This window comes from Astatotilapia calliptera, chromosome 10 (assembly GCF_964374335.1).
Source record: "Astatotilapia calliptera chromosome 10, fAstCal68.1, whole genome shotgun sequence".
In the NCBI taxonomy this organism is placed as follows: domain Eukaryota; kingdom Metazoa; phylum Chordata; class Actinopteri; order Cichliformes; family Cichlidae; genus Astatotilapia; species Astatotilapia calliptera.
The window spans coordinates 29,224,416-29,237,908 of NC_137431.1; the positions used below are offsets into that span (position 1 = coordinate 29,224,416).

At 39.8% G+C, this 13,493-nt stretch overlaps 1 protein-coding gene across 2 annotated transcripts in view; it reads right to left on the bottom strand.

The window, feature by feature from the left end:
- doc2b (double C2-like domains, beta) overlaps positions 1 to 13,493 on the bottom strand; it is a 188,821-nt gene that overhangs the window by 90,365 nt on the left and 84,963 nt on the right. For both annotated transcript variants that reach the window (XM_080307606.1, XM_026183042.2), the window contains exon 2: positions 5,582 to 5,661. In XM_080307606.1, the coding sequence (XP_080163732.1) occupies positions 5,582 to 5,661 (80 nt within the window). The remainder of the gene's footprint in view (positions 1 to 5,581; positions 5,662 to 13,493) is intronic.

Consider the following 13,493-nt stretch of genomic DNA (forward strand, 5'->3'; position numbering starts at 1 on the left):
CCTGCACTGCACAAACCTAAATCCAAAATTTCACTGTAGCAAGCATGTTAGTTTTTCCACCCCTTCTCCCAAAGACCCAATCACCAGCTTAACCTGCAGTAATACAAGCCAATCATGCTGTCTCAGCCATTAAAGAAGCTTTAATGTTAGCTGTGTCCCAAAACCTAGGCCGCATCCATCCAAGGACCCTGCCCTCGCAGTCTATGTGGGCGGGGTCCTTCGAAGACCAAGAAGGGTGGAAGTGAGCGGCTGTAAAATTGGACAGTCTAGCCTTCAGATTTGCGTCACCAGGTGTCTCGGTGGAGTTTAATAAACTCAGCCGTCTGCTCCTTGCTATCTAAAATATAACAGGACACCGGCGTAAAGTCTCGAACATCTCGCACTTCTGTTTAATCGGTTTTCTGTTCAACATTTATTCAGCTGTGTGAAAACTATAACTTTAATCTCAGCCAAACCGATTTACTGAGGAACAAATAAAACACTGAAAAAAGCCAAACAATAACATTTGTAATTATCTAAGTGACTTATATATCATGTTTAACCTGAGTAGAAAAAGACTGCGGGGGGTCTGAAAATGACGTCCCGGGAGTCCCGTGTTCTCGGCGGCTATAGTGAGCCTTGACCATCCAGACGTCTCTGAAAACGTCGGAGCGCTATTGCAATTATGTGATCTCTTGATAAATGGAGCAGATAAAACTAAGTAGCTGCCGCCATTATTGGAAACTGGAATTGGCTGGGCCACGCTATGCATTCTGGGATAGGTTGGGCCAAGAAGGATACACCCGGCCCATCCTTCAAATCCGGGGAAATGAAGGACGCATTTGTCGGCCGCATTTGGAGCAGCCTTCGAATTTGGACAGCCTTCGTCGCCTGGCTGTGATGTAATCGGCCTTTAATAGTGGCCTACCAACGATGCGGCCTAGGAATTGGGACACAGCTGTTGTGTAGCTTTGCTCATGCGTAGGAAAGGTTAAACCTGCAGTGGGTTAGAGGTTTGATGCTTTGCTGATGACGTGAAAGTTACCTTGTGAAAACCTTGTAAAACTTCCAGTTCAGTGTAAGAAATTTGACAAATATATCCATAACTGATGGACAAGTACAAAGAAGTCTAACATATGGTTGACAGTAGATGAATTTCCCTCGTTTAGAAGGGCTACAGGTCTTTATAAAATCAATAACCAACCAATAACAGCCCAGAGAGTCATCATTGCTTCTTGCTATAACATCTGTATCTATACCTGGAACTTAATGGAAATACTATTTGAAGTCAGCACATTTCTGGTTTGAGTAAGTGCTAGTTTCCCTCCCCTTTTGCTTAGTGACATGCCTGCCATATGGAAATTAAGTTCACTTCAACATGATAGAAATCAGAAAGGTGAACTCACACATGGTTTTATTAACAGTCTGAAGATTCAAGGCGTAATGCCAAAAGATCAATGGGGTTTTTTTCTTCAATGGTATAAAAAAAAAAAAGAGAGAAAAAGGTTTTTAATCACAGTAATTTTGCCTTGTAAAAGTAGCTTTCATAAAGGTAATCCTATCAAATAGGTCTGGCTCTCTTCTTGTTGACATGTCACGGCAAGAATTTAATTAAATGTTAATAAGAGAGAGTCTGTGGGCTTTTGTGTCCTATTACCTTCATACTTATTGCTTGGTTCAGAGCCTTTCAGTTCCACTTACAAATTAAAAGTAGATTACTATGTGTAGCGGCCAAGAAACCCACAGACCTCTTATATTATGTGTACAGTTTAACTGAAAACGGCTCTGCAGCAGCCTCTATAAGCATTAATGAGTGAATTAATTAGTAGAAAAAGGAACTTCACACTGCGTGGTAACTTGTTTCTGTGCAGTGGAGGTACAGTGGATAACTCATTCATCCCAGAAAACAAGTGACTGAAGATGATAGATTATTTGCTTTGTGATAGGAGCGTGAGGAGATAGAAAAAAATGCCATGGTAATGATTAGTGACTTAATGGATGGGAAATTATGCAGATAGCGTTTTGTTGCTTTTGTGCTGGGTAAGTGAATAATATCTTAAAATACTGTGGGAAGGTTTCCGTCTGCTGATTGAGCTGCAGGGCGAGGCCTCTCTAATCACAAAAGCTATGAGGAGCTATGAAGACAGCACAGACAGTGCAGGGTTCAAATCCACCAGCCTGCCGGGGCTTTTCCGTGCAGAGCTTCCTTGTTCTCCCTGTGCCTGCATGGGTAACACAGCTTCCTCTCACAGTCAAAGACATGCATGCTAGATTAACTGGTATTTCTAAATTGACTGAAGGTGTGAGTGTGTGACACTATGACAGCTGGGATGAGCTCTAGCCCTTCCCCTGCTACTCTGAGTTGGATAGAATTACAACAATTTCAGAGAACAAATTTCTGGAATAAGGCCTGCTTTGAAACTATGGCTGCTTTGGCTGCAAAAGACTTCTGGTCCTGTCAAAGTCTAAAGGAAAACGGCTCTTGAACTTGACTTTGACTTCCATAAGCACTTTCATGATGAGTTCATGGACTCAGTCACTCGGTTTGGATTGCACTGAATAAAATCCAGCCAATTTTGTAAATTCTGCTTAATTCTGTGTTTGGGAAAGGAGGGTTATCAAGTTTATCTCCACTGGTTAATGACCATAGATAATATAAAATATGGATGCAGCTACTGTGAGCTCACCCATTGGTTTCTGATGTCTCATTCTTAAGCCTCGGGCGACAAAGAAGGGATGGTCTGACTGTGAAACCACATGCTCATTGGCTAACAGCTTGTAGTTTGCCAATTAAATTAAATTAAATTTGAGGATATAATTTGAAGCTGATAAAAACCCAGAGAATGTACCACTCTCTTTAAAACTAAGTGAGAATCCTTTAGAAATGCCTCTGTAGTGCACACAGGATGAAATTGTAAACAGTTTCACAGTTTTACAGTTCGACTCTACAGTACTGATCTTTTATTTGCATCAGGTTCTTTGGCTCTACTTCAGCCTCCTTTGTTTTCCTCTCTTGAGAGGTTCAATGTGATTAAGAGTAGTTGAGCAGGTAGAGTTGAGCCCTTCTGAATTTTCTACATTTGACCTGTTCCTCTATAAAAGCCTTTTTATACCAGTTAAATTCAGATCTTTTGCTATGTTAGAATAATTATCTGATCAGCAGCCTTTTCCACTTTCTTCAACCTGTTTTGTTTGTTTATGTCATGTTGTCAGGTGACCTTTTGTCAGCTTCGGCAATGGATGGCATTTATTTTTCTGACCAAATGCCAGCTCGTCTGTGATAATAGGCACTGTCACGTGCGCTGTCACGGCTGCACAGAAAAAAAAAACCCTGTGCCTGCTGCACTCTGCCTCTTTAGCCGCCAACATCAATCCACAGAAGTTTAAGAAAGTTTCCCAGTGTTGATTTTGTATGAATCTCCTAATCTTCATTAAGCCACAATCCATAACATCTCATTAGAAAAATCCTCAATTGAGGCTGAAGCTGAAGTTGCTATTGAAGCTTGAAGCTTGAAGCTTTGGCAGAAAACCCAACAAAACAATCTGTGGTTAGAAGGATCAGTAAGGGGTTTAGAAAACAAATTAAATCATGGAAATTGCTATATACACTATTCAAGGGAGAAAAATCGTTTCCTCTGCTTGGCTGGTCGGCAGCTGAAGCCTAGGAGCCGAGCGGTATAGAAAATAAACACCATAAATCAAGATGGCCTGATGCCCACTCTGCTGTCCAACACTCCCGCCAAGACAGGCTCCTCTGATGCCCACTTTCCTCCATACCAGCTATTCACACAGACAGATAGGAAGAGTTATAGCTGCTGACGGCAGCCATGGCTGTCAAAACCATCACTTCATCACAACAAGCACAAGCAAGGGATCGAGCGAGGACGACACCTCTTCGCTCAACCTTTATACATCAGATAAAAATGGTGCTTTTATTAAAAATGAGATATGGTTTATCTCAGTTTGCTATGTTTGGTAATTATGTAGTTATCGAAAAATTTATCAATGCCACTGCGGCGGTCCCTGCAAGCATTTTCACAGTATTCTCACAGCTACAACATTAATATACAAGGAAATACAAGGCTATAGAGATACACGATATAAAGATTTTTTAGGGATGTGTAAAATATAATCAAAAATTTTGTAATTAAGAACAAAAATAGGAAAAGCTGCGTTTTTTTTTTTATCGGTCATTTGGAAAATCTGCAGGAAGAGTTGAGCTGAATTGACAGAAGCTCAATGGAAAGACACAGGAGTTAATTAGTGAGAAAAGCAGTATTTAAGAAACTTCCAACAATTGAGAGACAAGTATGGTGAACTCCTGAAGGTATGCCCTGAATTTACCAGGAAAACAGCTGGATGTGGAAGGTAAAACCTGCATTCCCAGCAAACAGCAAGAAAATGAGATGAGAAAAACGGGAGCACCTCAGAAAACAAAGGATTTACAGTGCAGTATATTAAAATTTACCCAGGAATAGGAGGAAATAAAAAGTAAAGGTCTGCTCTAATATTAGCATTTTTTAATATGTTGGGGTTTTTTAACACTAAAGGCCACCAAGGGCGAAAATACTACTTCGTGCCCTCGAAATACTTATTTGTGGCCACGAAATACTATTTCGAGGGCACAAAATAAGTATAACGTGCGCACGAAATGCTAATTTGTGTGCACGAATTGTGTATAACGTGGCAACGAGTTACGCATTTGTGGCAACGAAATACATAACGTGTGCACACCATATTGATACAATTCCTGGACAGCTGCGTAGAGACATAAGCATAAGAGACGGTATGATTGAGTTTTATTTTAGACGTAAGTACGACCTGGATGCCGGGATAGATTTTATTGTCAACCAACTGCAAGGGCCTGGGAAGGATCACGGTTATCGGTCAAGTGTTTCGTGCCCACAAATTAGCATTTCGTGCGCACGTTATACCTATTTCGTGCTCTCGAAATAGTATTTTGTGGGCACAAATAAGTATTTCGTGGGCACATTATACCCATTTCGTGCCCATGAAGTAGTATTTATTTATTTTTTGGACCATGTCATCAGAGGGGCTCCGTAGGTTTGATCTCCACCAATAACAAACATATCGGACTCTTTAGCTGCCTAAATCCCCATTAATCAACTGAATAGTAGCAAATTACTTCAGAAAAAAAAAGAAGAAGACATTTATTGGCGTGGTACCATTTATGATCTGGTTTTTAGCAATATGCTTTAGAAATACTTCTGGGATAAAAATAGTTGTAAGTATCTCTTTCACTTTTTTTAACAGTGGGATGTGTTAAGTTGCTATTCCACAGCCTTTTTGCCAGTATGTGTAGGTTGACACGAGAGGCGGCTTCTTCAAAAATATTTAACTCGACAGTTATCTTACCGAACCTGAGAAAATACTGAAAACCCGTCAGCTGGTTTGTATCGATCTGCCCTTTATAACCTCGTTAGAAAGTAGTGACAGATGGCTGCGCAGTGAATCCTCTGTTCATCTAAACCAAATGCAAGGCAAACACCAACAAAGCAGAGACGCTCGACTGCGAGTGTGCATGCAAAGACTGCAAAATCTTGTAATAGTCATCATCATCAGCATCGTCTTGGTAGCTCACCTTGGCTTTGTTAATGGTGCAGTGCAGTGCATTGTTCTCCTGGTCATACAGCAAACTGAATTCCAAGGTTCCCAGTGTAGCTGTAAAGACAGAGAAAGAAGCAGGAAATTAGTCTTAATGGCACATAAACAGAGTTGCCGGGGGAGAGAAGACATTCAGCTTTGCTTTGATTTGATCATTATGAAGAAAAGAACGCATTTCAGCCACTAATTTCTTCTTCAACATGTAACTGTAAGAAGCAACACAGAAGTAAACATAAAAGAAAGCAGCATGAATCTGAGGGGGATCCAGTTATGTACTCAGGGCCACGCCTTAATCCTGTTAACAAAAATATTTTAGATTTCATAATCCCAATTTAGTTTGATTGGAGAACTGAGGATAAACCCTGGGCTAGCATCGTTTTACTTTGCAATTCCCATCCAATGTGGTCCAACCTGTTGCTCTTAATAGAGCAAAAACTCATATCCTGCTGACCCGTGAGTGTACTCTTCACAAGTTGACCACATTGTAAGAAAGTGAAGAGGAAGGGTGAGAAAATATGTGTTTAATTAGAGAAAGTGGAGCAGAAAGCTGCCAAGTGCAGAAAGCTAAAAAACAACATCTCTTCTTTGCAGGTGGGCAGCTCAAGTGTAAAGAAACAAAAATGCGAAAATCAGCGTGCGTATTTCAGTTGACGTCTCGGATAAAATGGGCTTTCTGGGTGAAGCAGATTTGAGGCGTGTGTGGGTTTCAAGAGACCTCACACACTCTAAATGATTGAGCAGTTCGTAAGGAATAAATTCAGTCACACTTTGATATTTATGAGCAGGGAACATTAGTTTCATGGTTTTGCAATTGTACTTTTAAGTATTACCACCTCCCCCACACTTTACCTCCTCTTACAAACTCGTGCTATGTGGGAAGAAACACAAGCCGGCTTTTCTAGAATGATTTTATATCCACGGATGGACGCACTGAACCGCAATATCGCAACTGCAGTGAGAGGGATATCGGCATTGTTGGGCTCAGCCAATAACATCTTGATTAAAGAACTGTAATGTCCTTATCACAACCACCGCCAGTCAGCGGCGGGACATTGGAAAAACAGCATTCTGGGATTTTAGACAGAAAAATTTAACTTTTGTTTAACCATTTGTGTTCACTGTTGATTTTTTTTTCACTACATCATAAACTGTGGATGAATTTTTATTTACCCAAAACTGTATGATTATGTTTACACAATAATATCAGATAAATGAAAATTAAAAAAATCCACATTGTGTCTGAATGTGGATACTTTCAGCACACTTCCATGTGGTACAGTATCCACTCCATTGCATGGTTTGTGAGCTTGACAGGGTAGTGCTGTCAAACCGAACACACCAGAAATGACAACAGCAACACCTGATTCTCAGCTACCACATGGAAACACACTTATTTATCCAAATATTTAACCAGAGTTTAAGAATGAAAACATAAAAGTGAGAAAAGTTGTGTAAAACAACTCAAATAAAACTATACAGAACTCTGCTGAAGAATAAAAGCGGCTAATGCTGGAGACGTCCACATGTGAAAGGGCACTTTGTTCCACCGTCTCGGAGCAGCAACTGCAAACGCCCGATCTCCTCTGGGCCTCGGGACAGCTAGGAGCATTCGCTCAACAGACCTCAGGGATATAGAGGAAGTGTGCAAACTTAAATGATCAGAGAGTTTAAAAAGGTGCCAACCCATGCCATGCATATGTAATTTCACTTGCATGTGCCTTTTAATAACCGTGCTGAAGTGTTTTTGGACCAGCTGCAGTCGGCGAAACAGAGACAAACCGACACCTGAAGCAAACTATTGCAATAATCAACTCGAGATGACATAAAAACATCATGTGCTCTCTCAAAGTCTCTGAAACAGAGGAATAGCTTCCCTTTTGTGAGATAAAAGCAGCTAGTTTTAACGACAGCATTAATGTGTTTGTCAAAACTTATTTTGTTCCTCATCCTTAATCCTGGTCCAGTATATTTAGGTAAGGTTCACTGGTGTATTTGGTAGAATTATATGAGTTCTAGTTAAATATAAGGGTAGGCTAGACCTTCAAGCCTGAAAAAACATAAAGAAATTATACTTCGGTAATTGGCTTGACGGGTATTTCAAGCTTCACTATTCACCCACAGAGACATACCTCCAGTTAGTTACAGTATTTATCAGCAGTTCATAACATTTTTTATGTGGTTGCAATAGTGCAACAGCTATTTACTGTAAAAGATATGAGAAGAAATGAAAATTAATGGCAACTATTATGGTTCTCTTAGCTTTCTGTCGCATGTATATAATGGTAAATGGCCTGTATAGCGCTTTACTAGTCCCTAAGGTCCCCAAAGCGCTTTACACAATCATCCACCCATTCACACACTGGTGATGGCAGCTACATTGTAGCCACAGCCACCCTGGGGCGCACTGACAGAGGCGAGGCTGCCGAACACTGGCGCCACTGGGCCCTCTGACCACCACCAGTAGGCAACGGGTGAAGTGTCTTGCCCAAGGACACAACGACCGAGACTGTCCAAGCCGGGGCTCGAACCGGCAACCTTCCGATTACAAGGCGACCTCCCAACTCTTGAGCCACGATCGCAATTGCGATGTTGCGTGCTAACGTTAAACGTAACCAGCATGCCAAATAATGAAATTAGTGTAATCCACGCTGCAGAGTGCTCTAAATTCTCAAGTTCATTTTTTTTTCCGAAAAAGTATCAGCAATATATGATGTCAGAGAGCAGATATCACTAATATGGTCAATACTAGCTGTGAGGGGCAGCCAATCAGAGGAAAGCTGGTTTAAAGAAAGAGAAGCTAAAATGGCTTGATTCAAAGGCCGACTGTAGGATAAATAAAGACTACTATTAATTCTGAATTATGTAAAACTATTCCTGTAGAAGCCAAGAATAAAATGAAAGAGTTGGAAATGAGCCCTTTATTTTAAACCTGTTTACAGAATTTCATTTCTTCATATTTCTCAAATGAAGCTCGACTAAGCTGATAAGATGCAGGATGCTTTTCATTTTTTTAAACCAGCGGACAACATGGCTAGGATTGCTATCAACATTATTACCCCTTAAGAGATTTTGCTATCAATAGCTGGTTAGTTTCCAAAGCATTAAATACAACGAGTTAGGAATTAAGTTCCAGTTTGTGATAAGAGCACTCTCCTAAAGGGCAGAGAATCAATGCTGCTCCAGAGAAAGCTGAGCTCATCAGCAGTGACTGAGCCTCTTTACCGCCTCCCACCCCAACACACACAAAGATGAAGGCATTTAGCTTCCTTTTAGTTTACCGACATGATTAATGGGGATTGTTCTACAATCACTGTGTACAGTCATTGTTGCTTTGCGATGCCAAACTGCAAAACTGCCCACTGAAGCTTCGACTTGTGTCCACGACATCCTGGAAAATATCAGCCGATGTGCAAACATTAGAGGATTCACCAAATTAATGTTGCAGAGCTGAGCTAAATACGCAGTCAGTTTGTGCTTTCCTTTTACCTTAACTGTCAAACAGTCAACGTTTGTCATGTACTTTGAAGAAAATTTAAGTGATGCCATTTTGTAGCTTGAAAACGATGCAGCTGCAGTGATCTTAAACTAAATATTTTTTCATGCGCATACATTTTCTCAATTGAGTCAGGCTGTAACCTCCCTGTTTTTATCAATCCAAGCACTGATTTGTCAGATTGTTTCATTACATGGAGAAACATTCAGACACTGAAGGGACATCTGATGTACTTTTAATGCTGAAAAAGTCCTGGACACAATGTGTTTTTTTTTTATCTAAGAAGATTAAAAGTTATGGTTCTTCCCAAATATTAGTGTCACAATAAACACTCATCATACAACATATTACTTATTTGCACCATGGTTTGGTTTGAATATTTCAGAAACTGCTGATCTTCTGGAATTTTCCTAAACAACCACTGCAAAAGAGAAAGCACCCAGTGATCCACCTTTCTGGGTGACAGTGTCTTGGTGATGTCAGAGATGAGCTACAGCAGCAGACGAACACACTGGGTACCACTCCAGTCAATTAAGAAGAGGAAATTGCAGCTACCATTCATCAAAACTGGAAAACAGACTAGAAAACCATCGCCTGGTCTGACGAGACTCAGTTTCTGCTGTAACATTTGAATGGACACATCAGGAATCGGCTTAAACAACATGAAAGCGTCTAATGTCTCATGTTGTCGGACATATTTTCTTAGCACATTTTGGACATCTTTATACCAGCTGAGCATTTTTCCAATGCCACAGCCTCTCTGAGAATTGGCGATGACTGTGTCCATCCCTTGATCTGATTGCTGCTTCCAGCAGGTTAACACTGCATGTCAGCAAAGCTCAAATCATCTTAAACGGCTTTCTTTATGACACCGGGCTACACAGTATTATGAATTACGTCTTCAGTATCAATGAACTCGTCGTCAGTCACCAGATTTCAAATCAGCAGCAACTGTGTGATGCTGTCATGACCGATGAATGGTTCCAGAACATTTCTGAATCTATGCCAGAAAGAATTAAAGCTGATCTGAACGGAAAAACGGGCCCAACCTGGTATTAGCATGGCCGGTAAGTGCGCATCGCAATATTATTGACAATAAAAACAACATTTCAAAAACTGAAATATTGCAAGTTAAAATAAATAACCAAGTCCCAGTTTTATTTAATTATTCATTTATATCCTGGTTCGATCCCAGCAGGAGACACGAATCCCTTTGGGGTTGTGTCAGGAAGGGCATCTGATGTAAAATGTGCCAACTCAAACACGCTGAGCTACCCACTGTGACGACCCTTTGTGAATAAGCAAGCACCCAAAAGTAGCTTCATTTATTTAAAAAAAAACAAACAAACAAACAAACCAAAAAAGCCACACACAGAAAAAAATGTTTCAAAAAAAAAAAAAAAAGAACACCAGCATGCATTTTTGGACATTTTTTCTAGATATCGCAATATCAACATCATCGTGAAATCTTCTACGAGTAGTGAAAATCGAGTAGTGTTACGGCCTTGTTTCCAAACATTTGTGTCATGAGTTATAATGAACACTTTAACAAGACTTAACACTTTGAAAATTCCTTCATTTAGTTATTGTAAAGTGCAATAATAGATAGATTTGACAAAAAGTACATGAAGGCACTTTCTGATGTGTTCAAATAAAGTCTGTTCAGGCCTTTGTCATGGTGTTGCAACAGCCATGAAGACCAACAAATTCTTGCAGCTCAAATCACACACAGATCTCAGTGTTTTTAGAGTAAGTCAAGTAGTTTTTACCAGAGTTACAAAATTTTTGTATGTTCTAGTTTTGTTTTGTTTTGGTTGGTTGGCTGGCTGGTTGGCTGGTTGGTTGTTTTTTGGGGGTCGGTTTAGTTTCCAGCATGGATTTTCTTGTTTAAGTTTAGTTTTTATTGTTTTAAAATGCTCAGTTTTAGTGAAGTTTTTTTTATTAGTGTTAGTTTTAGTCTCTTTTAATTATTATTGCATGGAGGGTATATGTCAGAGGTGAGATTTAGGAAAATCAGTCTTAATACACACGTCCATCAAAGCCACATCAGGGAACTTGTAATAAAATTTTATTTTTTTATTTCTTGTATTTTAATTTAATTGTAGCTTCTTTTTAAAGTTCACAAAAATCATTATAGTTACTTTATTTTTCCCCATTTTTGTTTTCGTTAAGGTTTTTTAAACATCTAGTTTTAGCTTTGAGATTAGTTTCAGTTAACTATAATAACCTTAGTTTTTACTATTATTTGGGGTTTGGTCAGATTTAGGCAGCAAAACTACTTAGCTGCTTTTTGGAAAAGATCATGTTTGCAGCTGTGTGATGTGAAATCTGTAGAAGATTATATTACATTATGCCTCACCACCCTGGAATGACACTGTGATATAATATTTTTATGACAGCAGGCTACACAGTATTATAAATTAGGTCTTCAGTGGCGACACAGTTGTGATCCTCCTTTAAAAGGGTCTCTTCCGTTTCTTAATGGATAGTTAAACAGATTTAATGAGTCAACGAGTTTCACTGTGACATGAAGACAAACAGAGGTGTACTTTACAGGAGGATCTTTACGGAGCCGAAAGAACAACACACGGTTTGTCCTCCCATGACCTCCGTCAGGACATTAATGTTTAATTTACTGTGACATTGCCTGCGTTTGTCTCTAAATTCAGGCTAACAGTAGGATTCTATTAGCCACTTTGTAAAGGTGGTGCTTGTAACACTACTTTGCACCCCAGATGCATGAGCCATCTGGCTAGCTGTGGGGTACAGCCCACTAAGATGCAACAGTGCTGTGAACTCAACAGGAGTATAATAAAGTGGAGTCATTTTTTTCGTGCGGCAGAATCATGTTCCAGTCTTGCTGCGTGCCCTAATTTCTGTGGCTCTCAGGAAAAAAGGTGATAGGTCTAATTCAATTTCAAGTAGCTACTTAGCAGCACTGAAAGCGATCATTACGCAATTATCTGAAAAGATTAATTAATTACATAATTGCCAGTAAAGAAAAGAATTAATGAATGTAACAGTTATTGATAGCGCAGTCTTTTATTAGAAGCCGAAACACTTTCTTTAGTTTCCTGATTTCTGAGCACAGAAAGAAATATTGTCTGTGCGATGCCAGTAAATATGCTGAATCAATGAGATGCTGAAATACTGAAAACATTAACCAGCCGAGGAGTCTGCTGTTGAAAACAGAGGCTGAATCAGGTGATGTGATTGTTTCCAAGCGAGTGAATGATGACAAGTGCTGAAAGGCTGTTAAAATGTTTACAGCGTCATCATTTCCTCTACCAAGTATGTTGTTCCTGCTGTGTCTAATGATTTATGTACAGAGCGATCACACTGCCTGTTATCAAAGATAGCGCTCAAAGCAATGTTTTGAAGAAGACGCATCTACCTTTGCTCCTTTCTTTCTTTTTATTTTCTAAAACAATGGATTAAGGCTTTGAAGTGACATGGGCATTTATAGAGGGAACATTTGCTAGTCAGGCCATCGATTAAAAGTCAAGCGCAAAACCACATCACACTTTATGTGTCAGCACCACTTTATCACTTTCAAACATTAAAGTTTAATCACATTCCTTGTGTGGACATAAACTGTGTTATGAAAAAAAGAAAATCAGAAAACAAAGATAATCTATTAGATATGCCTCTTCAAATGCTTGCTAATACAGATCAATACATTTAGACATGTAGACACACGGTCAACATGACCTGGTTTAAACCTGAGCTTCAATGTGGAGAAGAAAACAGATATAAGGGACTTTGAATGTGGCATAGTTGTTGGTAACAGATGGACTGGTGTGAGTATTTCAGAAACTGCTGATCTTCTGGGATTTTCCCACACGACCATCTGTAAGGTTTACAGAGAATGGTCCAAAAACAGAGAAATTATCCCGAGTGCGTCAGTTCTCTTGGACAAAATGTTTAGTTGATACCAGAGGTCAGAGGGGAACTGTCAGACTGCTTTGAGCTGAGAAGAAGGCAACAGTAACTCAGATAACCACTTATCGTAACTACGGTATGCAGAAGACCACACTAGGTTCCACTCCTGTCAGCTAAGAACAGGAAACAGAGGCTACAATTTGTACACTTTCACCAGAATTTGGTAAAACTGTTGCTGTTGATGGTGTGATGAGTCTCGATTTCTACTGCAACATGCAGATGGTAGAAAATTGAATCTCTTCAAACTGGTTTCTTGAACATGACAAGGACTTCTCTGTACTCGAATGGCCTCCACAGTCACCAGATTTTAATCCAATAGGGAATCTTTGGGATGTGGTGGAATGGGAGATTCTGATCATAGACGTTCAGCCAACAAATCTATAGAAACTGTGACGCTGTCATGTGACTCTGGACCAGAATCTCAGAGGAAAGCTCCCAGCACTGTGCTGAATCT